This window comes from Hemibagrus wyckioides, linkage group LG08 (genome assembly GCF_019097595.1).
Source record: "Hemibagrus wyckioides isolate EC202008001 linkage group LG08, SWU_Hwy_1.0, whole genome shotgun sequence".
NCBI lineage: Eukaryota > Metazoa > Chordata > Actinopteri > Siluriformes > Bagridae > Hemibagrus > Hemibagrus wyckioides.
The window spans coordinates 8,322,539-8,348,840 of NC_080717.1; the positions used below are offsets into that span (position 1 = coordinate 8,322,539).

Consider the following 26,302-nt stretch of genomic DNA (forward strand, 5'->3'; position numbering starts at 1 on the left):
GCAGCTACAGGAAGCCAGTAGCAATGGAGTGGTGTGGGAGTATGGAGTTACCTCTTCGTGGTATCTTCTCTCTTCCTCCTCCACTTCCTTCTGGGCTCTCTCCCACTCTTGCTTCAGTCTCTGCTGCTCACGCTGGTACTTCTCCTGCTCGGAAAGACAAACACAAAAGGAGTGAAAAGGACATCTCAGGAAAAAATGCCTTCACATGGCCTAGTTTCCCAATGTAACATCTCCACACAATTACTGAATAATCCTTGAAATCTGCTCAAAAGAGAGGATATGATTATAATAATGATGTATTTAAAAGATTACCAAGGTAATGGACAGTTAGAGATGCAGCAGCCCAGGAACAGCCAAAATCAGAAGAGCAGCAACATTTTAAAGGCACAATCTTTCAGGGGACTTTATGAATTATTTGTCTGATTAATTTGCAACACACTACAGGCTACATTTGTAATAAACTACTAATATTGTTTGGAAACGACACACATGATACACATTACTTCTAGATGATTTAAAATTAAAGCTACTCTGAATTCCAGTCTCATCCATAACAGAAAACAACTGCAAATTTTATGCTGGTTGTGAATTGCAACATCATTTTAATATTATTACTTGTCACACAGTACAAAATGATCCCAATAAAATCTTGGCCGGATTCTATTAACAGACTGTGTGATAACGTGTTCCTAACATCAAATTATACAATGCAAATCCTTAGCAATCAGTCATCAATCAGTGTGATGCAGGCTCGTGCTAAACGGGGTTGCATAAGCAGAAACAATCTGTCTGTATATTAGTTGCAGTATTATGCTTAGGAAAAAGGTGAAAAAAGAAGAGATTTAGAGACATTTGTGGCTAGGTAAAAGAAGACAACATGGAATGCTCTTGCTGTAATGTGAGCTTTAATTAATATGGATATTTCTTCTGTCCTGTAGTATCCACTGTAGCTCTGCAGCTGACTGTGAAGTTAATGTTATATTAACAAAGATTCTTCTTGGACTAAATGGCTTTACAAATCTGATTGTGCATTTAAATTTTGTGTTATAAGCTATAAATGGTGCATAAATACACACACACACATACACACACACACACACACCCCTTCTTATCTTAATCAACAGGGCCCATGCACCATGCAGGGTTTACGTCAGGATTTCTGACAAAAAGCTCCAGCCCTGAAAGTCCTGCAATTTCCAGTTTTCTCAGATCCAAACACATCTAATCCAAAATCATGAAATTCTACAGAACAGTGAGACTAGAGTTCAGAAATCCTGGTTTAGGTGCAGCGGCAATGGTTTTCACAGTGGTTAAGGAATTAAAACATAGCGCAGGTTCTCAATAGTTAGTTTTAATCAAAACTTGGCGATTGGGAAAGGCTTACAAAGATTTTAACACTTTATTTCAGACTAAAGCTGAATTCTGCTTATATATGACTGACGCAGGCAACAGCTAAGGCCAAGTGGTCAAGGCATGCATGCATTTTCTGTGATTAAGCAATGCTTCCTGGTCGTAAATTTGCTCTGAGTTTTAACAGTGTTAAGTATAATTATACAGAAAATACATACACACACAGACAATGCATTGAAATCTATCTGAAGCACCACTGAAAAGACACAGTTTGTGTAATTAGTAGACTCTGGAGTAAAACATGCTTTAGCAAATGCTGCTGCAGTTGCTTTTTGCAGCCTGCTTGTCTTCAGAGCTCCAGCATGCGTCTAGCTGAAGCAGGAACTCTGGTTAGCAAAGCTGTTGTACCTGAAGCATGCGTTCCTGCTCTTGCTGCCACTTTTCTTGCCGTTTTCGCTCTTCCTCAGGATCCCATGAAAAGTGCTCACCCCGCTTCACCAGATTCAAACCCATAGGAGCCACCTGATCGTACCGTGTTCACAGCCACACATAATCGAGTCCACACACATGCACACACATACACACCATACGGAACGGGAAGGAATGAGGGGCATAGATAGAGTTGGTCTAAAGCTACTCCCAAGCCAAGAGTGTCCCTAGTCTACATAAAGAAAAGAAATCATGTAAGGGAAAAAGAATGACAGTTCAGACAGCTCCTGCTATAATCTCGTCTGGTCAATAAGCCTAATATTTTATGATACAGGAACTGAAAATCCATGATTCTGCTGACTGAACAATTAAATAATTCTATTATTTATCTTTAATTTATATTTCTGTTAGGAGATTAAGCATTTTTGTATACTGGTACGTTATTTGTTTTTCTAAAACCAGAAGAGAAATAGCAAGAAAAGTCATTTACAATGAAGAGTAGAGATGACCATGATAATCTTACTTACATTTCCATGATGTTTCTCAACAGGTTCTGCAGAAAAATGAGACAAAAGTCTTAAAATCTGCAGTTCATTTAGGCAGAGAAAATAAAGTTAGTTACAAAAAAAGGGATGAGCTACAAAACACAGGATGAACACTGAATTATTGTTATAGAAAGATATCCATATAGCAGGACACATTTTGACTTCTTTCTTGAATCCGCATTGCAAATGAAAATGGACCAAATCCACCGAATAATTTGGAAGGTAGTTGCATTTGTTCACACATCAACATTGACTGCTACAGTAATGAGACAGGTGGTTGTAAGCTGAGTGCTATCTGTCATCACAGGGCCTGCAGTTAGATGAAGCCCTCCAGTGACCTGCCTTAATGCGGTCACTATTTTCTGTGGTCAAGAAAAAATGGCAACAAATCCAATTTGACTGCTCCAGAAATCTGAATACTTCCTTGCTAGCTAGGAAAGTCCAGGTGATAAAGTAAAGGTGATAACAATTATCTATCAACAGATGGACAATTATTTTTAAATATTAAACTATTTACTAATATAAAATATAAAATTAATTAATAAAAAATAAATTTTTATTATAGTGTTGAATCCTGAGTGGACATGAAACGAGCAGACGTTCTTAAATAAATCATTTCAGTTTTATTAGTTACATGACTGATTGATGTTTATTTATAATTAATGATTACATTGTTAGGAAATCTTTACGATCACTTATACCACAGCGTGGAATTCTCAATTCAAGGGTGACAGTAGTGGTGAATGTAAAGCAGAATACTTTATGAGTATTAAATACACACAGACACGTGTAGGCTGAATGTTCAAGATAAAATTATGCAAATAATTTTTGAATTGGTGCATGTTACTGTTACCAGTGTTACTGCTTTGTAACAGTCAGAGATGAAGCCTTACTTAGCAAAAAGACAAGCTACATTTATTTAAAATTATTAACTTCAAGAGAGAGTAAACAGAGAGGCTGTAACTAACTTGTTTTGAGGATGTTCCACAACATGGCATGTGTGTATGAACTGATAAAATGTATAGTGTGTCACTGTTTAATTATCCATCACTGGAAAGCTGCTGTGGTATAAGAGTAATAAAAACTTCAGGACATGCTGCTACAGGAAAATAATCAACTTGTACATTATAGTGGTCATAAAATTTTTAAAACAGTACACAATAATTATTTTCCCATAACAGTCATGCTTTTGTAATTAAATATTGTCAAAATATATATACAGTATAGCTTAATTCAGTGAAGATGAAACATTGCTAGACATTAAAACCAGGAGGGTTTGAGGAAATGCTTGGGGAACACCAAATTGTGTCTCACTCAACACATAGACATCACAAAATAACCAACAAACAGTCAGAGTGTGGTTAGAGCAACAGGACATACAGGTTTTTTAGCCAATGGAAAGCCTAGTGATAAAACTCCACATCATGGGGCGGGGCAAAACTTAGCCAATCATTTTACCTGGTGAAGTGAAGAAGTCCCAGCGTAACTTAGGGTTACTAGACAACGTTGCTAGCTGGGCACTGTTGGCCAGCTCTACACAACGAGCCAGAGTCAGGGAGAAAGGAGAGGATGTGTGAGCCACTGCTCGACCTCTGAACAGGTGTAAAGAATAGCAGCGGATACACGTTGTAGTCAGATGCAGCGATTTACCTGTTACAGGGAGTCCAGGGACAAATTTGGGTGTTGTATGATCTAGACTGGATGGGGCTGGTGGGTTTGCAGTTCTATCTGAGGATTCCAGGACTGGTTTACTGGCCTAGAACATAAGGTACATTACACAAAGCATATTACTGTATGTAAATAACTACTTTGCATTTTGCATTTAATCATTTAGCAGACACTTTAATCCGACTAACAAATGAGGAAATTGAAACTAGGCGATGTATCAAGCAGAGACAATACAACACGTGTAAGACTTTTAATTGCGTTCTAGATGAGTAAAGACTGTGAGTGTAGATGTATTATTTTTTCCTTTGTTTTAGGAGTTCAATGTTCACAGAAGAGGTATCACCTTTTCTTTTTTTTTTTTTTAAAGAATCTACTACTTTTATTACACTTTACTATGAGTAGTGCACTGTAGTGATGTGTCAAGCACACGAGCTGCCTCACGTTTCATTCTTCTGCTTTTAAAAAAAAAAGGGACAAGAACATCTGATGCTTTCACTAAAAATGTACCAAAATTCTATATTGATATTTCTGTAATGCTGTTAATCACACACAGAGAAACCATAATCAAAAAGAATCCAATGGAGAATCTGAGTTATTTAGCACAGTATATCAGTTTAGAGCCAGTTCAAGTTTAGATGTGTAATTGACTGTCGCATGATATGGTAAGTAGCATGATATAACTTTTCACTTAAGTGAAAGTTAAGTACTGACACAGGAGGTACAGTAATATAACTGTCGGCTATTTCAAGATAATTATGCAGTGCATTGCTGTTTTTAAATATATGTGTACATTTTTATAATAAAAAAAGCATGTCTCATTGCCTTTAATCAGGATTATACTTGAGTTTAAGTTTCACTCTTCTGGGAGTCTCTTTGTAGATGCAAACTTCCCGCAGCTCTTGAGAATAATTAGCACACACAATAACCTCATTTTTATATTGTTTCTTCCCACTGCTGTTCCTCCCACTACTATACATGTCATTTACCCAGGTCTTCTTTGTAAATCACCCACAAGACACCCACTAACTGCGTGCACAAATTATCAACTTATTTGCACACGCAAATTTGTACTGGTTATTTGGGATCTTAATAAGCCAGGGCCTGAAAATTGATAAAGATATACAATGAATTAGACCAGATGCATTAAAACTTTTCCCCCTGAGACCCCCTTCCCAGTTTTTAAAAATCTTTTGCCCCTTGTTGTTTTGCAATGCAAACAAACAGCGTTTTTAATCAATGTCCAATTATCCTTATGCCATTAACATTACTTGGAAAGTGACAAGTTTAACACTTTGCTGTATGCCTATTTCATATTTTGTAGTCAAAATGTTTTCAGCCATTGTTGAATATTTTCACCTGAACACTTTTGGTGATCTCAAAACATTCTCAGTTTAACTACACCAAATTCCCAATCCCGATCCCAGCTCTTGTGACATATTCTGGAGTATAATTAAGCATACACTGGTGTTTAAATTCAGAGCTCCTATGCAAAATACCTAAAGGTTGGCAGGTTATATATTTAGTTTTGAAATTTTCTATCTAATCCTTTACTCACAACCTTCTGCAGTTCTTCCACAGCATAAGACTTTAACTACTGTATGTTTTTAAATCAATATCAACTGTGTGTTTATGTAGGCACAAACCTGGCTGTCAGTAGTGTTAATGTGTAATGAGGCATGTGGGCCAGGTTCAGACAGACTGACTGCTACAGAGTCAGTGCTCTCTGCTGGATGCTCTTCTGGACACCTCTCATTCTCTACACATAAAAAGCAAAAAGGAAAAAAATAAGAAACAAACAGTGGAGCCACATCCTGGACTAGAATATTTCATATCACAGTAACAGACCTTCTGCTTGGTGCGCCTTTTGTTTTTGGATTGAATGTATACTCCCGGCCTGTGGAACTGCCTCTCTTTCAGGCTCTGTCTTCTAAAAATAATAAATAATAATAAAATATATAAAGTGTTTTAGTTGTTTAGTATTCTATTCAGTATACAGTAAATACAGTGCTCTAAAGTATTCACCACCTATTATGTAACTTCTGATGGAACTGGCTGTAACATTTATGCGTCTTTCTTGCAAATAAGCGTGCCACCTACAATGACTTTAATATATGGATTACTGGCTGTAGATTTATGACATACATCCCATTTAAGTCCACTTCAGCTCCTGATTGTAATACTACAAAATCGGGAAAAGTTCAAGCAGGGTGAATACTCATTCAAGGCACAGAATGCCAGAAAACCCAAGCACAGAACTTGAAACTAGTAAAGATACTAAAGAGACAGCAACAACAAAATGTCTAATGGTGTGTACAGACCGTAGGTAAGAAGGTGGGCTGACTAAGTGTTTCTTCTCGCTGTGTGTCCTCTTCTTCCTGTCTCTCATATCCTGGCACCAAGCTACTCCCCTCTGCTGACACGAAGCCTGATGAGTCTACCTCCAGAGTGTGTGCCGGTGTGTGTGAGTCTGCGTGTTTGTCTGAAGACAGACAGCTTGACACCTCTATTTCTGTACTGTCTGAGTCAACGTTCTGAGAAGGAGATGGATAAAACAGCAAAGGAGACGAATCTCCAGTGTGCTCTTTTTGACTCTCATCTTCTCTTTTTGTCTCGTTCCCCCATTCTCGCTTGTCTCGGGCATTGTGGTTGCTGTCCGTTTCTCCATTAACTCGCTCCATTTCATCCCTCTGAAAAAGAAAGAAAGAAACAGACTTAGTAGAAAAAAAAACAAGTACTTTGACCAAGAGAAATATGACCATGTAAACATTCACCAAGCTCAAGTCGAACGTATTAGCCAGTCGAAGTGCTTAGAACAGAGGAATGTGTCCAAATGAATTACTGTCCTGTGTGTGGAGGTTGTAACTGAAGACATCATCAATGCTGAATGGGGTATTTCACTAGGGCTGATCTACGCAAGTCGTTTTTGTCCTAGTGGAGCCACTTCACACAGTGAGAGCCCACACACTTGCACATAGACAAGCACACAACACTGAACACTGCCAGCTATTCAATCGGCTCCCACGCTTTTCGCTATACATACCATCCACCAGAGGGCGATGAGAGCTTGTTTATTTTCAGCAGCACTCGCTGTCTCCTTTCACCCTATTCAAAAACATCTTACCCTAAGCAGTCCACTTAATTTTTTAAACAATTTACATTTTCTGCTACAAATAATAATAATAATAAGCAGAAAAAGAAGCAAACAAATGTATGTACAATTAGTTCAGATTAGATTAAGTAATTATTAATGTATTAATTCATTAATTTACATTGATCTCGTCTCTTAAACATTTGTTTCTTTTTTTTTCCAGTCATACAGCAATTGTTTGCAAACCTTTTTAACCGTACCTTGGCTGCCCTGTTATGGCTGTAGGGTTTGGCACTAAGTAATGGGATGCTCCTTCTTGAACGAGTTGCCCCTGCACCTCCTCCTTCTCTCCCCACAGCCACATGCTCTGCCCCATATCCCGCCACCCGGGCCTCCACAGTTGTGGTAAACTTTTGTGCAGGCAGGGATTGCTGACGCAGGTACTGCAGTGGATTGAAGGATGAGGAGGAACTAGCAGAGAAGACCAGGTCATTGGAGGAAGATGAAGGATGTGTGGGGTCAGCAGAGATACTGCGCTCGAGAACACGGGGTAGTTTGAGGTGCTCCAGCACAGTTTCACTGATACTGAAGCGTTGGGCGTAGCGCTGTAGTACAGCAGCTGCCTCCTCTGGAGTTCGAGCTTTCAGGTAAGTCTCATGGAGTTCCCGCTCTCGACGCTCCCTTACAGAGGAAGAAAGAGAGATAAAGAGACAGGCAAATAGAGGACTAGAATAAGATATGAGGAACAAAAAAGTGCTGGAATGTAAACCATAGTGGTCTGCAATTTGTTTGGATGTACTTGGACTTCCATGATTTCATTCATTTATAACTGAGTTTGATGTAAACATGTTTTTCATTTTTTTAACAGTACCGGATGTTTTAAAACCCTCGTCTGTCTCACTGTTCAGGGTTTTATGGTTTTCTGCTTCATCTGTCATGACTTTAATAATACTACAATCCTTTCTACAGCCAATTTTATACTGTTCTTTAATGCTTTGTAATGCTTACTACCAACCTTCTAGTTTTGTAATCTTGTCACTATTTTTTCCATTTGTTTTAAACTAATCCCTGCGTTTCTTAACTACTTTTTTGGCCATGTCATTTCAGAGTTTTAAACTGTTACTCTGTTTACAATCCCAAACCAGAACACACAAATAGATCACCCTGGAGAAATGATAGCGAAAAGGAAAAAACTTCCTGAAATGGCATGAGGAAGAAGTCTTGAGAAGAATCGGACTTTCCAAGTGTAAAGAAAGAATGGTTAGTGTGAGCATATTGTAAATAAAATTTCTGGGATGAGCACAAGACAGTCTCGATGACTACAGAAGCAGTACTTGGGTAAAAGTATAGTGTGTGCAGTCGAGATTACTGTTTTTAGTAAGTCTAAGTGTATAATGCATCTGTAAGTGACCACCCACAACAGCAGAATGTGATTCACTCCTTCAACAACTTAGAGAACCTTGAATTTTAATATTTAACTGTGGTCTATCTGAAATTATATGTTACATTAATGAAACAAAATCGATCTTTCAACCTTCATTTAAGGCACCATAACAACAACAATGATTGCCAATAAATGACTAAAGAATATGAAAAAGAAAGGATGTACTTGTCTTCCACTATCTCCCTGTAGGTCTTGAAGCTCTTCCGCCTCTCTGAGCCTTCCTCTCGGCTCAACACTCTTTCCATCATCTTTCTCTCTTCCTCTTTCTTTATCAAGTCTTGAGACACACTTCTCCTACGACTCTTCCACCGTGCCAGGTCCTAAACACACACAAAGACACAGATCACACTTTTTATTCTACTGAACATAGCATTTATTTCTCTGTTCATGGTATTTATGTTTTTAAGCATTTCTTTTCTTTTGTGCAGAATTCGGCAAGATTCTTTTCAAATCTGGATTTTTGCACAGAAAAAAAGGTAATATAATCACTTTATTGGATTATACACTTATTTACAGAAATCTACAATTATATTGTTATAAAACTCCTATTATATTTTTTTGCTGGCAATATAATAGATGATACTTTTTTTTTTTTTGAGACCTGCAAAAACGTCGCCCTAGTATAGCAGACTCCTGTGTCACTATGACTGAGAGAAATACATTTGAAATATTTAACAATAAGATTTTAAATCTGTATCATCTTTATTTCAGTGACTAAGAATTTAGTCAGATATTAGATGTAATATAGTACCATTGGAGATAAGGTTTTGACAACTTTGCTTCTTGATCAAGCTGAAGAACAAGAAATATTTACGAATCACCATACATATCTATATCCTCTCTAGAACATCTGGCAGGTCAATCAGGTTTCTTGTAGATGTTCACAAACTACAAAGCCAGGATCACTCAGTTTTGCTCTGGAACACTCACATCCTGCCACTGGCTGTCCTCCTCCCTCATCCTGTTAAACTGGCTGTGCATCAGCTCGTGTCGGGCCTGACTGTGAGGAGACAGCAGGGCGTCATCCTCAGTCCTCACGTCAATCATGCTCACGCTCCTATAACGAAGACAGAAGGAGTTACAACCAGATTCATTTTATCGAGCATGTTCATGAGATTCATTCCATTTTAAGGAATTATGTTGTAGATAAGCATGTGCAAGATCACTGTGCTTCCCATGTGCTCAGGTCATGCAGTTTTACACATAGTGCAGAAAAACAACCCAAAAGAATGCAAATGTCGCAAAGATCCATTCAAATGAAGCGGCAATAAAGTGTGTATCATTAAAGTAAATATAAATTGTTGTTAAGTCACTCAAGATGGAGTCAGATGCAGGAAGAACATTAGTGAGAAAAAGAGCAAGCATTTACCAAACATCAGGATTTATAAGGAGAAAAAGTAGAGACATTTGTCTTTATGAACTTGGCACAGTGTCTTAACTGGCCTTCAAAGAAAAATATATCAGATCTTATTCTATGAAACTATAAAAACATTGTGGTATAAATGACTGGTCTCGTGGCTGGTCTCGAGTACTCTTACCCTGACCCCACATTGCAGAAGATTATTGTTTTTAGAGTTCTCAAACAATGAAAATGATTTTGAGCACAAACTCCGGTGCTGATTAATCTTTCGAGTGAAAGTCATGAAGTATGGAAAAAAAAAGACATGATTTTCATATCTACCAGGATTAAACACAATTACATTTAGAAACAATATTATAATAAATGCTTAAAGTAACGTCATTAATTAAAGTTGCAGTTTGAAAAGGTATATATAATAAATATATAGTAAATATTTTCTATAATAATAATGATAATAATAATAATAATAATAATAATAATGATTTTAGAAAAGCTTTGAGTCACAGTATTGTGACAGATCTGGCTAGTCTCATGGTTCCGTAAACAAAATGAATACAGAAATTATTCCTTAGAAATACTAACTGCACCTTTAAACTTTTCAGATTTTTGGCACTGTTCCAATGGGCATTAAGCATTTTGTATCATCAGAGTCATGAGCAGCCTGACCACAGTGTTAAAGACTATAGTAAAAGTTAAACACATTAATTATACCTGTATGTAGAAGTGTGCCACTGTTCTCACTGCTGCAGCATTCAGAGCCCAGTGCAGTGCGTCCACAGCCCCGGTATTGTTAGCAAGTTGTGTTGATGCTGCTTTTAGTGAGCTGACTCAAGCGCATGCAAGCACGAGGCTTCAAATGAGTGAATGCACATAGATAAACGACTCACAAGTGCGTGATAAACCACTTGGTATTAAAAAGACTTACTCAGGGTCATCAAATACACTATCGCTGCGGCCAAATCTAAAGCGGGTAAGACATGAGGGAGAAAAAACAAAACAAATACAAAATGTTTCATCATGAGATCAACTAGATTAGCTCAAATAAGGACACTGGAGTTTTCAACAGGAAATGAATCATGTCCTTATCAAGTCCTTGCTGAAATGTCAAATCAAAATATAAACCTATTGTGTGTTCAGGTTATACCTTCAAATCATAATAGTACCCATTTACGGACACAAGAGGGCATCCTAAGCAAGCTCCATTGACAAGCTGATGAAAAATATAACATACTTTACATTGTAGGACTTCAGAATAAACTTTCAACCACAAAATAGTGAGTCGTGGCCTGCTTTCCCCAAAGCCACAAACTTCATAAATTTACAAATGTGATAGCATGCCACAAGAAACGCACAAGATATGTCTTCCAAAAAAAAAAAAAAATGAAACCAGATATACCATGTACGTAACAAATACAAATATAGCCTAGAGGTTTGGCCCACAGGAAAAAAAAAATGGCTAAATTGTGAGATATCAGCCAAATCAACGTTGCAGCTGGACAGTAGATCAGCTAAACTATTTTTGTACAGGTCACTCTGTTGGTGGAAAAGGCTGTTTAACTGGAAGCCAATGTCTACTGATTAAATGTCATCTTTATTAAATCACTGCAACATTGAATGACTTTCATAAAATGGAATAAGAAAAAACTTGTGGACAAAAACAATCAACAACGAAATCAAATCAACTGCAACAATCTGTGAATCTAAAGTGTCGTTTAAAAGCAATACAGGAATATTCCACCGCATGGGATCACCATGAACAAGAATGCTCACCTTTCTCTATATTTAATATAAAATAAAAAATCTAAAATCAAAGTCAAAGTGTAGTTGTTCAATTCTATGAATAAGCATTTATTACATGTAGCACAGAGCCAAAACGACATCTTAGCAAGTTAGAATATATTTAATATAGTCAAATGTATCTGGAATTTCCTATTATAAGATTACAATAACCCAAATATATGATTATTAAACCTATTTTGAGACAATAGTAAGAAGCAGAATGATCTGCCAATAGAATAAGAGAATGTTGAACAATTTTATAATTCATTTATAATAATCAGATAATAAGAAATAATGCATCAATTTCCCACACATTTTATTCAAAATGTTTTTAATTGCTTATCGTTCTTTGTAGCCTATTTATATATTTACTTCATGTAGTTTTGCTTTCCCACACTAGCACATAAATACAGGTACTTTGGGGAAATAAATTTTTGATCATGCAGAAACTGAGGATTTTTTTTTTTACATTGATAGACGTTTATTAACACAACATTTCTCTGTGAGAGAAATCATAAAGATTTTCAAATGCTTTTAACCAAAGAATTCATCAACGTTTTTCAATGAAGTTAAGAATGTGACAAACATTTACTGAGTAAGCACAATAACTGCCCTTTTTAAACTTCCATTAAAAGGTAGCACTGAACAAATAAACATTGTGTTTTGACCTTTCTGGGCTCCACCTAATTCTAATTCAAATACCTTAACATGATAGCTTTCACTTGCCACTACAGAGAGAGGAAGCAATAAATAAGTAGCACTGGGATTTTGTATGGAACTATGGTCTCCAGGAAATATACAGCATGCAGAGACATGTTTAGAAGCTTTACCAAACCCCATAAGACGTAACAATGTCCAACTTGCCTTAGGCTTAAAAATTGCAGTGGAGAGGATAAATGGGGAAATTATACAAAGAGATAAAGTTAACAAAAATAATATTATATATATATATATATATATATATATATATATATATATATATATATATATATATATATATATATATATATATATATATATATATATATTAGTTAGTTAAATTAAAAATTAACTAACTAAATAAATAAATAATAAAATTAATTATAATTATACACATTTAATACATTTATTAAGAAATTTAAATAAACAGATAAAACAAATAAATAAATGCAATTAATCAAATAGATAAACCAGGGAGGAGACCCCTTTGTCCAGCTGAAGCTGGTGACTCAGCTACATCTCCATTTCCTGCGTGACCCATTTAACTGCTTGAAGCAGGAACTGAAAGAAAGCAAGTCCGTCTAGGGCAGCCATGTTTAGGTGAAGTTACGTTTACACCATGCTTGCATATCATTCCCCAAACATCTCCCTCTTTGTCTGTGATTGGTTGGGAAAGCGGACCTGGCGCAGCTTGTGAGACAGAGCTAAGATGGCCGGTCACTATGATTCTTGTTGTCATAGAGTTGGTAGTCATGGATGTGCAGTGGAGTACCTCAGAGTAAGAGTAGGCTGGACTACTGCCAAGAGAATGATGGGATTATCACCCTGGACAACAATGAGCATGATGAGTCTGCAAGCCAAGTGGTACTCATCAAAGCAGAATGAACAAAGTTGGTCGTGCACATTATGGTGTTAGCAGAAAATGTGCACTGGTAAACACTCATTTAACCTGGCCTGTGTGCACCGTGTCTCATGCGGATAGATGCCAAGTCCACGTGTTTAAAAAAAGAAGTCAAGGTCTGAAGAAATAATAGTATGGTCCTGCAAAACACTGGGTACCTTTAAAGTACATGCATTAAAATAAATCAAACAAAAATCTTTTCCAATTATTCTTACACAAGATTTAATGCACATGCTGGAAAGTTGTAATGTCCCGACGTTATCATGATTTGGGGTAGATAAATCTTTCAGAATCAGGATAAGAATTACAAAAAGCGAAATAACACTTTGCCAAGCGAAAACACAAAAACACAAACCAAACTTCAGTGTGTGATGAGACAAGACCATATCTAAAATGTGACCAAAGACATTTTACCTTTCTGACACGATACATTTCAACACATCATTATTATTCAGAAGACTTTGACTACCTCGTCCTCACAGAGACTCAAGTGCTCACTTATTTTCCACAGTCTGTATTAATGCATATAATATGGTTGTCCTGTGTTTGAGTTAAATTGCATCAGTTAGCCTTGTTAATTAGACACAGGACTGGGCTAGGACAATGGAGCTTGAACGTATGATTTCTCCAGCCATGCATGTCTTAGTTATATGTGTAGAGTATGATGTATGGTGAAAATTAAACAATTCACCACTTTAACAACATCACGGTCGTGGCAAATGCAGAGACTACACTGGATAAACAAGACAAAAGGCAGAATTACATCCTGGAACAGACAGCAGTCCATCACAGGAGAACGAACATAGACCCAGTCACACACTCATTCACATGTAGGGGCAATTTAGGATAAAGCAGTCAGTCAGTCAGTCTACTTACATGCATGCTTGTAAGAAAATCAGAGCAAAGGAAACAGCTGTGGACAGATGAACAGTGTAGAAGCTGTGTACACCTGTCTCATACATCAAAAGTCCATCATTATCTGTTTGGTGTACCTAACTGTTCTTTAATAAAGAACATTGTGTTTATTTTAATAAAACCAATATCAGACATATAGCACGATGTTAGGTTGATAGTATTTTCAGACCCTGGCCTTTCTGCATTAGCTTTAGGATACGTTTTTGATGGAGAATACAAAGCAAGATGAAAGATTAAAGATTGCTCTGCCACATGTTGTACAGTATAATTGTAAATGTAAAGTATAAAGAGTGAGAAAGTAGTTAAATGATCGTTTACCTATACATCCAGCAAAATCTCTTCTCATCAAAGCTATAGCTGTTGTACATACTTTTGATGTATTATATGTAAGCACGGCAATGATATAGAGAATGTAATATGCTGTTATGATTTATAAAGCTAAGCGATGATCCAACAGACTAGCCTCCTTCACCATGTCAAGAGAGAAATATAAGCATGAGAAAGCTTAATAATAAAGCTGCATCTGGATGATAGCAGGGATATGAATGCCTGAGAGAGAATGAAACCTTTCATGTCTCCCTAAAAGGAGATGGTTCCTTACTGTAGCCATCTGTAGCCATCAGCTGGAACACAGCTCCATAATCCCACCCTAAAACGTGGAGGGCATATGCCTACCACGAGTGAGACAGACCAACACCAGAAGCTCCATGCATGAACACATACACATCATGAGTATCATGATAAAATAAAATATCAGCATGCTAAGGATGTAACTAAATATGAATATTGTATCTAGAATGAACAGATAATGTGCTTGTAAATAGATACTAATAAAAATCCACATAGGAGGCAGACTATTCATTTTTTTATTTTTTTATTTTAAGAAAGTCATGTGAAGTTTTTACTTTCAACACTGCAGACAGGAACATAATTCAGAGTTGTAATACTTTGAGCATTTATATAATTCATTAATCAATCCTTATTAACTGGCTGGTCACTGTCACAGGGTATTCAAGTTAGGCTAATAATGAATGAATTAATTAATATTCTGGGAATTAGGCCCCCCCATTAATCAGATAAATAGGGAAAAAGAGGAAAATATAATCATATATACAAGCATAACAAAAACAAAAATGTGTAGGCCACACCTACTTCAGATTTAAATCTGAAAACATTTGAACCACTAAAACAAACACTGATAGTGCCAATGCCTTCCACATAATCGACACATTAATTTTTTTTCTGTTTTGTTTTCTGTTTTTGTCTTTTTCAATCTAACATGAAACAATAACACCTCAGTCCGATTATGAGACTTACACAACATTAGTCTCTAGTGATCACTTTCACTATTGTATCATTCAAGTGTTTTTTCATTGTGTTGTGTATGGAGCACAGGGTCATGTTATAATTTTCTTACATTGTCCATGCATGGGCAAGTCCAACTCGGCCCAGCAATGCTATGCTGAGGTGAAACGCAGGAAGCCTGCTCATTTCCCGTCTTCCTCTGGGTGGAGTGTGTATATGTGTGCGTGTGTGTGTGTGTGTGTGTGTCTTTATGTGCGTTTATTTGTGTTTGGGTAAGACTGAGTCTGTTTTTAGAAAGGCAGGGAGAAAGCACTATTAATTTTGTAATACTCCATGCATGAAAATATAATGAGTAGGTGTGTAATAAAATGTACAGAATAACAAGCCACCCTGTATGAAAGCCTATATTTTACATGAACTCTGCGGCCTACATGTTAAATAGAAAAAAAGGCTGACTTTACAATGGATTAAAGAGATATGCATCTCAGTAACAAGAAAGGCATTCCTTCAAGTAAATGAACTCCTATGGCACCTTTGGGAATCTTTTATGTTTAAGAAGGTGAAATAATTCTCTGTTCACAGTTTTAGACAGGATTTAAAACTATTTTTTTTACTGGGTTTTAATGGAAAACAAGCAACTGATATTGTTTCATCATCTTACCATGGAACTGACCCTCAGTTCCCACAAGTGCATTTTCTCCAGTGTCACTCTGAAAATACCTAATTCAATTTGTCTCTTGTAAACAAAGCTGACATTTTCTATATCCTGCTTAGAGCTCATTAGGTCAACCTTTTTCGTGAATGCCATCCCAGACCTCTCTGTATGGCCTTGTTTGAAATGTTGAATTCAAGAAGGCATTTTACAGAAGCAGACCAGTTCCTCCACAACACGGTAAATCAGACCTCAAAAGTCTTCAACAGCAGCAACTTGGCCAGGAGCTCCAACTAAAAACATCTGGTCCTGAATGCTCCTGTTTGTCAGAGACAAAGTATGATGCCAAAACCTCAGCTTAAGGTCTCAGAACAAAGCTTTATTCCTGGAAGTTGAGAAGAAGCCAGTAAGTCTTCTTCAGTTTAGTAGATCTAATCATAAAACAGACAGCATGTAAGAAACAGTTCACATCTCAGCAAGAGGCACAAACAACAAACAGAATCAAGGATGAGGGAACAGAGACAGACACTCCAAGTGGGGCTCAAAGGTAAAATGAAGCTTTAATCAATAAATACCTATAAAATTTGCAGACATGTTGGACCAAGATCCAACAGAATTACCAAGGCTAAAGAAGTTCCCGTTCTACTAAGGATGTCATTGTTGAGATGCCAGAGCATCACCACAACTGCTACACTTGCAAAGTCTGCTAGTAATACAGCAGACATTAATCCTTGTCCAATTCCATTCAATTAAGTGTGACATTTCTTGGAAATAAGAGAAGCAAATCTGGTGAGGTGGTAAATTTTGGAGCACCAATGGAACTTTCAGCATGGGGCCTTTTTGAAATTTGTACTATCGCTGGAATGTAGGGCTATACAGCATTTCGGTAGGGCTTAACCATTATCAGTTGTGCTGGGGAAAATAAATAAACTTCAGATTGTGTATGTATGATGTGGTGCCTAAATGTGTATTCTCCACCTTGATCTTTACATCATATGTATACCTCATCTGTTGGAGATTTGGGGAGAGAAATTGGGGTTGAGGTATGCAGATTGAACTGTCTGAGGAAAAATTTCTGCTGCCATGGCAAAATTATTTGCACAGAACCTGAATATGGTCATGAAGGATCTACATTGCTTACAGCAGGGAACAATCCTATAGCAAAGCCATAACTTTCAACATACCACACAAACAGAATGGAGGTCAAGTAGCTGCAATACAACCACAAAGACATGTATACACAGCCCACCCCACTTTATTAGAAACACCTACACAATTGCACATTCTTGCCATTCTCCAAATCATGTGGCAGCAGTCCAATGCACAGAATCATGAATCATCATGTCCAACATCAGAATGGGAAAAGGTGACTTTGCAGCATGGTTACTGGTGCCAGATTGCAGATCTCCTGTGATTTGCATGCACAATAATTTATAGAGTTTATACAGAATTGTGCAAAAAAGAACAACTGTTCTAGAGGCAGAAACCTCTTGATGATAATAGAAGAATGGCCAAACTGGTTTGAGTTGACAGGAGGTCAAAGCAGGGAATTCAATAAAACACAACACACCAACTATGAGGTAGATGGCCTACAACAGTAGAAGATGGCATCAGGTTCTACTCAAGACTCTAGACTCAAGATTGAGATTACAGTGGGCAAAGGCTCACCAAAAATGGACAGCTGACAACTGGAAACCAGGTGATGTTTTTTGCCCAATCTGCCAGTTTAGATGAACCCTCTGGCAATACAACAATACAAATAAAGGCGAGAAGAGAATATAATGCACATCATACACACGTAAAGTAAAAATAAACATAATTTTTTTTACATAATAACTTGCAGAGATAAACTTCTGACTTAGGAACTAGAAAATACATGCAAAATGTGCCTAAGAATGTCATCCAAGAACATTCCAGAACAAGTAGACACATCTGCAAAGGGATAAATAAAAGCAATAAAAGCAAACACATTTAGATGTCCTGAACTTGTTTCCTCCCCTTATCTGTGTTCTCACACACAATTTCATGATCACTTAGGGACGAATTGGAATCTTCCGGCTTTCAAGTCTTTACTCAATTAACGTCCACATCTGGCCTCCATCAACATACCACTACTGTACCAATTCTACACTACATGAATACATGAAAAAACCCCCATACATTTCATTTTATACATATTCTATAATTATTTTACCCATCATCAGAACACGAAGCAAAGTTGGCTGGTTCAGGAGTGCTATGTGTAATCTGGCAGCAGTTAAGGGTGTCAAAAGAATGTGATTCTTTTTGGGAGAATAGACAGATCATTCCAGAACATTTTCCTTAAATGTGCTGGCAACTGATATGCCTGCTTAGTCAATATTTTGTCTGAATGTTTTTGGCAGAAGACGAAGCATTGGCAGAAGTGCACTGCTATTGCTGGGAAACATGAGATACAGCCTCATATAATAAACAAGACAAGCTCTAATTCCTGAAGTAATAAACATTAAGAACTAATGGTGGCCTACTTCCCTTACAAACAAATAAAGAATCCAAAGTCTTGTTTAGAGTCACTTATCCCAGGCTTCTGAGCTAACAATTATCCTCAATTCACAAATAAATTCTGACCTCAATCAGTTTACTTACTGAAGCCATACAGAAAGTACTCATCTGACATATAAAATGTTCAAGCCATATAAAATATCTTAAAAAGACAGAGGGCTGGCTTTTAAAATGCTAACCCATTTATAGAAACTGCCCTGGCTTGTATACTCATTTTTCTTGTTGTGTACCCATAGCACAGTCAATTACCTGTCTATAAAATCACCTATAAAAGGTCCCCACTACATTACACTCATCCATATTCTCATTACTGTCTTGCCAAGGATTTAAGGAAGTGTATTAAATATTTAAATTAAACTTTAATCCTTTGTCTCTTGCTAATTTTGTTACACTGTGATAGACGTTTGCACCGGTAACTTGTTCACATGTGCATAGTGGTAGCAAAGGTAAATGCAAAGAGCACTAAGATTAAGATCAAAACTTCACTACAGGCTGATAAGGTCTGTGCATAATTCCAGTCAGCTTGTAGCCACAAAATAACTGGCATAATTGTTCATATGATCTATGATGGAATGGAGAATGTGGGTTACATTCCTACAGCTGAGCCTAGTCCTTAATGAGCATGCCCACTGCAGGAGCACTGGAGACAGAAATACTAAAGGCAATACTCTAAACAATGGGAGATGTAGCACTAGAGTGCTTGGCCATGAGGAAGAATGTGGAGCAGTGGGGACCTTTTGTAGTTTACCCACCTGTGGTCACATTCACAAGTTATTGCTACTGATACTAGGCAAGGAAATGATCACATGGGAATATTCCTTTGGTTCTGAAGAAACTTCCTTAGCTCCCTTAGTTCTATCACTGACTCTTCAAAGACCTAAGAATTGTCGAAGACAAAATCTAATAGTATGTTACCAACAATGATTCTAGAAATGTAATAAAAGTGGCTTTAAATAATCAACATCTTGTTCATTGTAGTCATTACCTGAAAGATCTCTCCCCTCCTATAGGTGAGGTGGCACTGCTCCAGCTCTTGCAGCTCTCCTCACGCTCGGTGCGTTGTCTACGCAAAGGAATTGGCACATATGATGACTGGTTGCTTTTGTTGGGCAGATACTGATTAAAGGGCACTGCGGTACGTGGTTCACTGCATGATGTCCGCCGTGCCAGCATGTCATCTCGCCGCATATCTGGTAGCTTCCTATAGGGGAAGTCACACTCCGAGTCGCTGCCACGGCCTGTGGAAAGCAAACTCACATTAAAGGACGATACTGAAACACAAAATTGTTGCTAGTGGAAACAGCACAAAGGGGGCAGTTAGGGGCAGCTTGAGTAAGTAATCCCTCATTTTTCATTAATTTCCCATTTGATTTTCATGATGGGGGACAAGATCAGTCAAGAGTTCTCTGCCTTAAGTCACAGATTCCAGCCCCTCCCAAGTTATCCCCAGACATTCCCAAGCCAGCTGTCAGATATAATGTCACCAGTGTTTCCGAGGTCTACCAGGGTCTCTGTCCAGTGGGATGTGAATAACACAGCTCTGATGGGAGATCCATGAATGGTGCTCAAACCCCCTCAAATATCTCCTCACAATTTAGAAGTTTGGTACTGGAGCACTTACTGTCTGGATGTAAAGCCAACTATATCTAGTCCATACCTTTTCACCTCACATGCTCTTTTTCCCTAAACACAGTGATGTTCTTCTTTCTATATCAACCAAAAAGGCTGAGAAGGACAACTCTAGCCTCATCTAAAGCCACAGATTTCAACTTCTCCTGTGATTTCCATAGATCTTCCCAAGCCATCTTTGAAATATAATCACCCCACTGATTCCTGGGTCTGCCCTTACTGTGTAGATGCAAGTCCAACCTAGTCCATATATTTAAATCTCAGGCCCTATCAACTTAAGTTCATCTTCCTCTTCTTCCCATACCACCCCAGCAAAGTGACTTTCTTATTTGTAATTCAAATAGGCCTCAAATCATTACAGAATTTTGAAGGCAAAACATAATCTGTTAAAAGGTTATATGTCCAAATGGTTTTTTCAATATTTTGAGTTTTGTAATACAGTGTTTTTATTACACCATCAGCTACAAACTGCACATCCATAACTTGAAAATGACATGAACTATTCTACTTTAAAATTGCAATAGTGCCAAAACTGCAATCTCAAGAAGGACCTAGTCTTAATGTCCATCCTTCATCTTGGTGCATTCTTTGGAAAGACACCACACATGTGGCTTCGGCACTATCTAAGCCTCTTGAGTGTTCCCATAGCTCCGTGTAAACACACACTGTAGATCTTCTACATTCCATATGACTAAAATATTACCTCTTAACCACTGTGATTGACAAGTTCCTCACTGGGGAAAATACCAGAAGATGTAAGCAATCAAACTAAAGATTACTCAATAGATATAAAGATAAATCTTATCAGATTAAAGGGTAAATATAAATCAATTCTATGTCAGGGGCCAAGGAGAATAAGGCCTAAAAGTTTTTTTGACTCACACTCCTGAAGATAATTTAAGGAATCTTTGGACAGTTAAAAGTTCAAGCCTAAAGGTTCCCTTCTGAATGTACTGAAGCAGCCTTCAGGATGCAGATGAAATGCTCCATTCTAAGAATGTAGCAATGACCTCAATATTATGGATGATACTGGACAACTGCATTCTTCCTTTAATCTACCCATGTTATATATTCTATGTGAGTTCTTTGAATAGAGAAAAGACTTTTTGCTACTTTGTTTTTAGGTCTACTTGGAAGGGGTTACAGCCTTCTGGTTTGTTTTAAAATTCCTTCAGTGGACTTGACTCTTATACTGTTTGGATAGAAGCAGACTCTATGTAGAAACACACAAGTTGAAGGTTAGTGGGTCAACAATTTTTTGGACAGACGCTCATTCATTCATTCATTCAGCCATTCGACAATCTGCTGAGAAAAAACATTAACATTTCTCAGGCTTCTTACATAAATCCCTAACTACTCACTGTGGTGTATTCCACAGCAATCAACAGTTTCCCAAGCTCAGTAATGTGCAGCCTGGCCTTATAAAATACTCAACTGTCAGCTAATTATGTAACCCTTTTCCTTTCAAACCTGCATATAAAAAAAATACAAGTAGCTGTTTATGAGTCCGCTTCACTTTCATTAAATATTTACGAAGCCAGCACATGTGAAACGACATTTCTGTGAGCTTGAGCTTTGTACATGGTCTGAGGCAATGTTTACGAAACGGAATTACTGACGCTCCCATTTGGGACTGCTTCAAAGGCGCTGAAATTACAGCACAAAGGGCATGCAAATTTTTCATTCCCACATGTATAGGTCCTGAGAATGATATGTTAGCATGATATACTTTGATGTAATTGAATGTCAACAGTTACTGAAATGAGCAGAATTCTTTGAAGCCGTGTGACAGTAAAAGCATCAGCATTAAAACTTCGGGGTCACAGTGTATGGTCTCTTTGATGTGCTTCATATTATGCTTTAACCAAGTACAAGAACAGCTTCAGGATCTCTGTAATAAGCTCCTGTCTGACTCATCTGGTGGTGGTGGTCAGCTGATTCAAAATGACTCTGAAAGATCTGTTGTTGAGTGGAAAACTGGTGCATGAGTATGTTCCTGAAATCAGGACATTGATCATCCTCCACAGAACACAAAAAGAGTTGGTAGTCCATTAGTATATAGAAGCTGTCTTACTGCAGTTTGTGTGTGTATGTGTGTGTGTGTGTAAAACATTTAGGAGCCGAGCCCCATCGGCTTTAATAGATCTGACTCAGCAATTAAAATTTCTGCTTCACTCACTGGCCTCACAGACCTGCATTATACACAGTCTTTAAAACCAGTAATAGATGGAGAGTAATGGGGTTTGTGTGGGCATGTTTTTTGCAAAAAACACAGCTTTAATTTTAAAAATAAAATCTAGCGTTAAATAGCTGCATCACTAAATTGGCCACTGTAAGGCCCTAACAAGTATAGTAAGAAAAACGTGCATGTGTGAGTTGAAAAGGAAGAATACAAGTCACAAAAGATGATCGCTGCAGACGGTATTTACTCCATCTCTCTGTCGCCTCTCTCTCTCCTTCTCCGATTTATATTCTTAAAGAATAAAAGAACAGCAGCTCACAGTAACCAGTCTCAGATAAAGAAAACATTTGGTATTAAGCTTAAACTCAGAGCTACCAGAAAACACAGCACAGATATCATTAACAGATACTAGTCCCGATTCATGCCTGGCTATAGAGGATGTCGTCATATCCACCATGGGGACCTTTAACCTTTTGTGTGCTAATGGCTGTGTAAAAAGCTGAGAAATGGAACATCCAAATTAGCATCACAGCCCTTAAATGGAAAGAGTGACATGCACCAGTTTATGATATTTTTTCTAATTGTGAAAAAATCTTACTCACTAAATTGGTATCATTTGCTGCGATTATGTTGTAAAGCACTACCATCATCATATGATCTTAAAATAATTTATCCTGAGCTAAAAAATAACCTCTTTGGTGTATGTGCTTCCATAAAATAAATATTAGAACATTTACTACCTGATGAAAATTATACTCTCGCCTCAAAGACTCCCCCTGGAGCTGTTCATCCTTTCAGACTCAGAAATCAATCATTTCTATGGTAACGCACACACGGCCAAAATGAATACACGGCATGCTGTGAATAACTGTCACACATCCAAATCATATTTTAACATCCAACTTCACTATATCATAACAACTACGCTGTACCATTTATTATGAGGTTATTATTAGAAATGTCTAGGGAACGTGTGATGGATACAGAGGCACACAAGCAGAGATTTAGTATAGAATGTTGTTTCATAGATGTTCTGTCATCATTAAAAGTAATAAAACGTCGTAAAATAATGCACAGTAAGATATAAATTCTATTTTTTTTTTCCCTTTCTGGAACGTGATATAAATATCCTCTGAACAATCCTTCCTCTTATCTTGGGATACATCTGCTCTAACTTTAAATAAAATTTAATATAATGTAAATTTACCTGTCCAATATTTGTTCATCCTTCCTGACATATCGACAAAGTCATGTCTGAAGATTGTCTATACCATTGATATATATTTGGGAGGAAACCACTGAACCCTGAGAAAACCCACATAGAAACCACAGACTGAACTCATGATTGAACTGTGAGGTGCCAACACTACAGTGCCATAAAGGCTTAACAAAAAGGACATCCCTAAAATCCCCTAAAGATAGTATCCTCGATTGACCCTTAGTAACTGCTTTGTCATTCTTTCAAATCCAGAGAATATCCTCGGAATACTGGGCATGAAAGCAGGAATACACCCTATATAAAACTACATAGTCTATCACAGTTAATTTTACCAGCTTCTTTCTTTTCTATGCTTAATTCTTCTAGGCTTTCAATACTGGAGACAACTGCCAAATAGCTAATACAAAGATATAATGTACTTTCTAAAACACACAGAGTGTGCACCTGCATGTGTGTGTGTGTATGTGTGTGGTGGGCTCACCATCGCTGGAGCCGCGGGCAAACAGGCCATCCGGAGAGGGCGTGTGGCGTGAGCGTGAGCCGATGGAGTCCAGACTGTCAAAGGAGTCGTCTCGCGTGTGCCTTGGCGGCGAGAGAGAGTCACTGCGCTCTGACTCCCAGCAATCAATGTAACCGCTATCCCTAATGCTGCGCTTTGGGCTGTCCCAGTCCTCAACCTCCTGAAACACACGCACACACGTTATATATTTCATGTGGTTTCCTTTAAGTGGATCTAATGAGTCTTATATCTGGGCAGAAATGAAAGCTGTTATGACCATTCCTGAGAGCCCAGCTAGCCTTTTCCCCATCACTCTACACTTTTGCTCTTTCCAAGTTTCACTCTGTCGTTCGCTCGTTCCAGTTCAGTGCTTGTGGCTTCCTGTTTCTGACAATCTCCTATTGTTCATCTCATAATTTTGCAAATCTTCTTTCCCCTTGCATGAGTATGCAGGAACCCCATAAATACTTTTCGTCTAATCAAAAAGTTATTATCAGTAACGTTTTTTTTTTTCTTCTTGCTGCAATCACACCCACTTTATCTTGGGCCTTATGTATTCAGAAGACAACAAACAGTGCTTTCCACTGAGAGCCTTTCAATAGAAAAATTGGTGTGTCTTAGAGGAAGCATGTGTCAGCCTTCCCTCTCTCTGGTCAGTAGCTGTTCTACCTGCCACTCAAATCTCCTCTATATATTGCATTATGGGAGAGCTGGCTGGTGTATGGGAATTGGCAGGTGACCAAATTGGGGAGAAAATGGGGGAAACTCTCTAACTAAATAACTATAGAAATTTATTTGCTGCCAGATTTTGCAACTCAAACAATTTATAGAAAACTATTTTTTATTTTAACCTTTACCTGTTTGTCCATTTTTGGTTTCTATTTCCTGACAGCATTTTTAATGGAATTTCTCAGCTTGTTTCTACAAGCTACAAACATGAAGCGACATTTACTCGTTTATTTTTAGTGATAACTGTGACGATAAAAGGGGAGCTAAGATGTGCCAGTGTTGAGCAAGGGAGCTTTGTGCAAGACAGGGGTATTTCAGTAGCAGGGCTAAAAACAACTGCTCTAGGAGATCATGTATAAGAGGATGTGACGTCTGATTTGGCTGACCCTCATGCTGTAGGTCTCTGGGTACAATGGATCACTTTGACTGCTCTCGCTCCAAGACACATTCCTTACTGAGACTAAATCCTCTCTCCAGCAGCACTCTTGCACACACACACACACACACACGCACAAATGCACACACACAGCAAGTCAGTTTGCTGGTATTCTACCCTGACAAAACACACACACTATCTTGCAGCGGTCACAGAGAGGTGAAGAGTGATGAGGCAGTGTTTTTTCAAACAAATTTCTGCCATGTCAACAAAATGAAGATGACATTTTCATTAAAGCTGTGTAGAAAGTTGGCATAACCTGTGAAAGGAGGTCCAGTTCATGAAATCTGCACTGAGAGAGGACTGCATATCACTCACAGACAGAGTGGCAGAGACCTATTAAACAGGCACATGGAATAGAGGAGAAATAAATCATTCCTCACTGACATCATTCCCCTTCTTATGGCTGCAAGTTCGCTCTGTGTATGTGTGTGCATGACTGCATCTATACTATATAAAGATCTGTGCCTGTTCCCTTGGTAACTAAGCAAACCTCAGCACTATTTTGATGTGTGCTAACCAGCATATTTTTTATGTAGCAGTTGAGCTCAAATGCACTATGTATATGTGCAAAGCTCAAATCAGCTCTTTTGCAACATTCTGCAACATTCAGCTCAATCATTAGAACAAAAATGAACGAAAATCCAGTTCAGTAGGATTCCTTGTCCAAAGAAATAAACAATAACATGTATAAGCAACTAACATGACTGAACAGAGACAATAGTTCCAGGTTAATGCTTAACCATTCACATTTACGTTATATCACTACATCTGACCATTCACAGTGGTTAGGTTAGTGGTTTGTTTCGTCCTGTCACTTCACATTACACTTTTGTCTCAACAGACGAGATGTTTTGAATTTGTCCAATCTGTTTTCATCATTGACTTTTGTTTAAAGGCATGCTTTCAGTTCACTAAATGCTAAAAGAGGG

The 26,302-nt window shown here is 37.7% G+C and overlaps 1 protein-coding gene across 7 annotated transcripts in view; it reads right to left on the reverse strand.

Moving 5' to 3' along the window:
- limch1b (LIM and calponin homology domains 1b) overlaps positions 1-26,302 on the reverse strand; it is a 98,475-nt gene that overhangs the window by 6,656 nt on the left and 65,517 nt on the right. For 3 of the 7 annotated variants that reach the window (XM_058398074.1, XM_058398071.1, XM_058398075.1), the window contains 14 exons: positions 24,188-24,386; positions 19,662-19,914; positions 10,810-10,845; positions 9,455-9,581; positions 8,690-8,844; positions 7,341-7,761; positions 6,311-6,679; positions 5,838-5,919; positions 5,636-5,748; positions 3,975-4,080; positions 3,783-3,857; positions 2,307-2,332; positions 1,759-1,872; positions 52-144 (listed from right to left, as the gene is read on the reverse strand). In XM_058398074.1, the coding sequence (XP_058254057.1) occupies positions 52-144; positions 1,759-1,872; positions 2,307-2,332; positions 3,783-3,857; positions 3,975-4,080; positions 5,636-5,748; positions 5,838-5,919; positions 6,311-6,679; positions 7,341-7,761; positions 8,690-8,844; positions 9,455-9,581; positions 10,810-10,845; positions 19,662-19,914; positions 24,188-24,386 (2,169 nt within the window). The remainder of the gene's footprint in view (positions 1-51; positions 145-1,758; positions 1,873-2,306; positions 2,333-3,782; positions 3,858-3,974; positions 4,081-5,635; positions 5,749-5,837; positions 5,920-6,310; positions 6,680-7,340; positions 7,762-8,689; positions 8,845-9,454; positions 9,582-10,809; positions 10,846-19,661; positions 19,915-24,187; positions 24,387-26,302) is intronic. The other 4 variants (XM_058398072.1, XM_058398073.1, XM_058398076.1 and 1 more) reach the window with 4 other exon arrangements.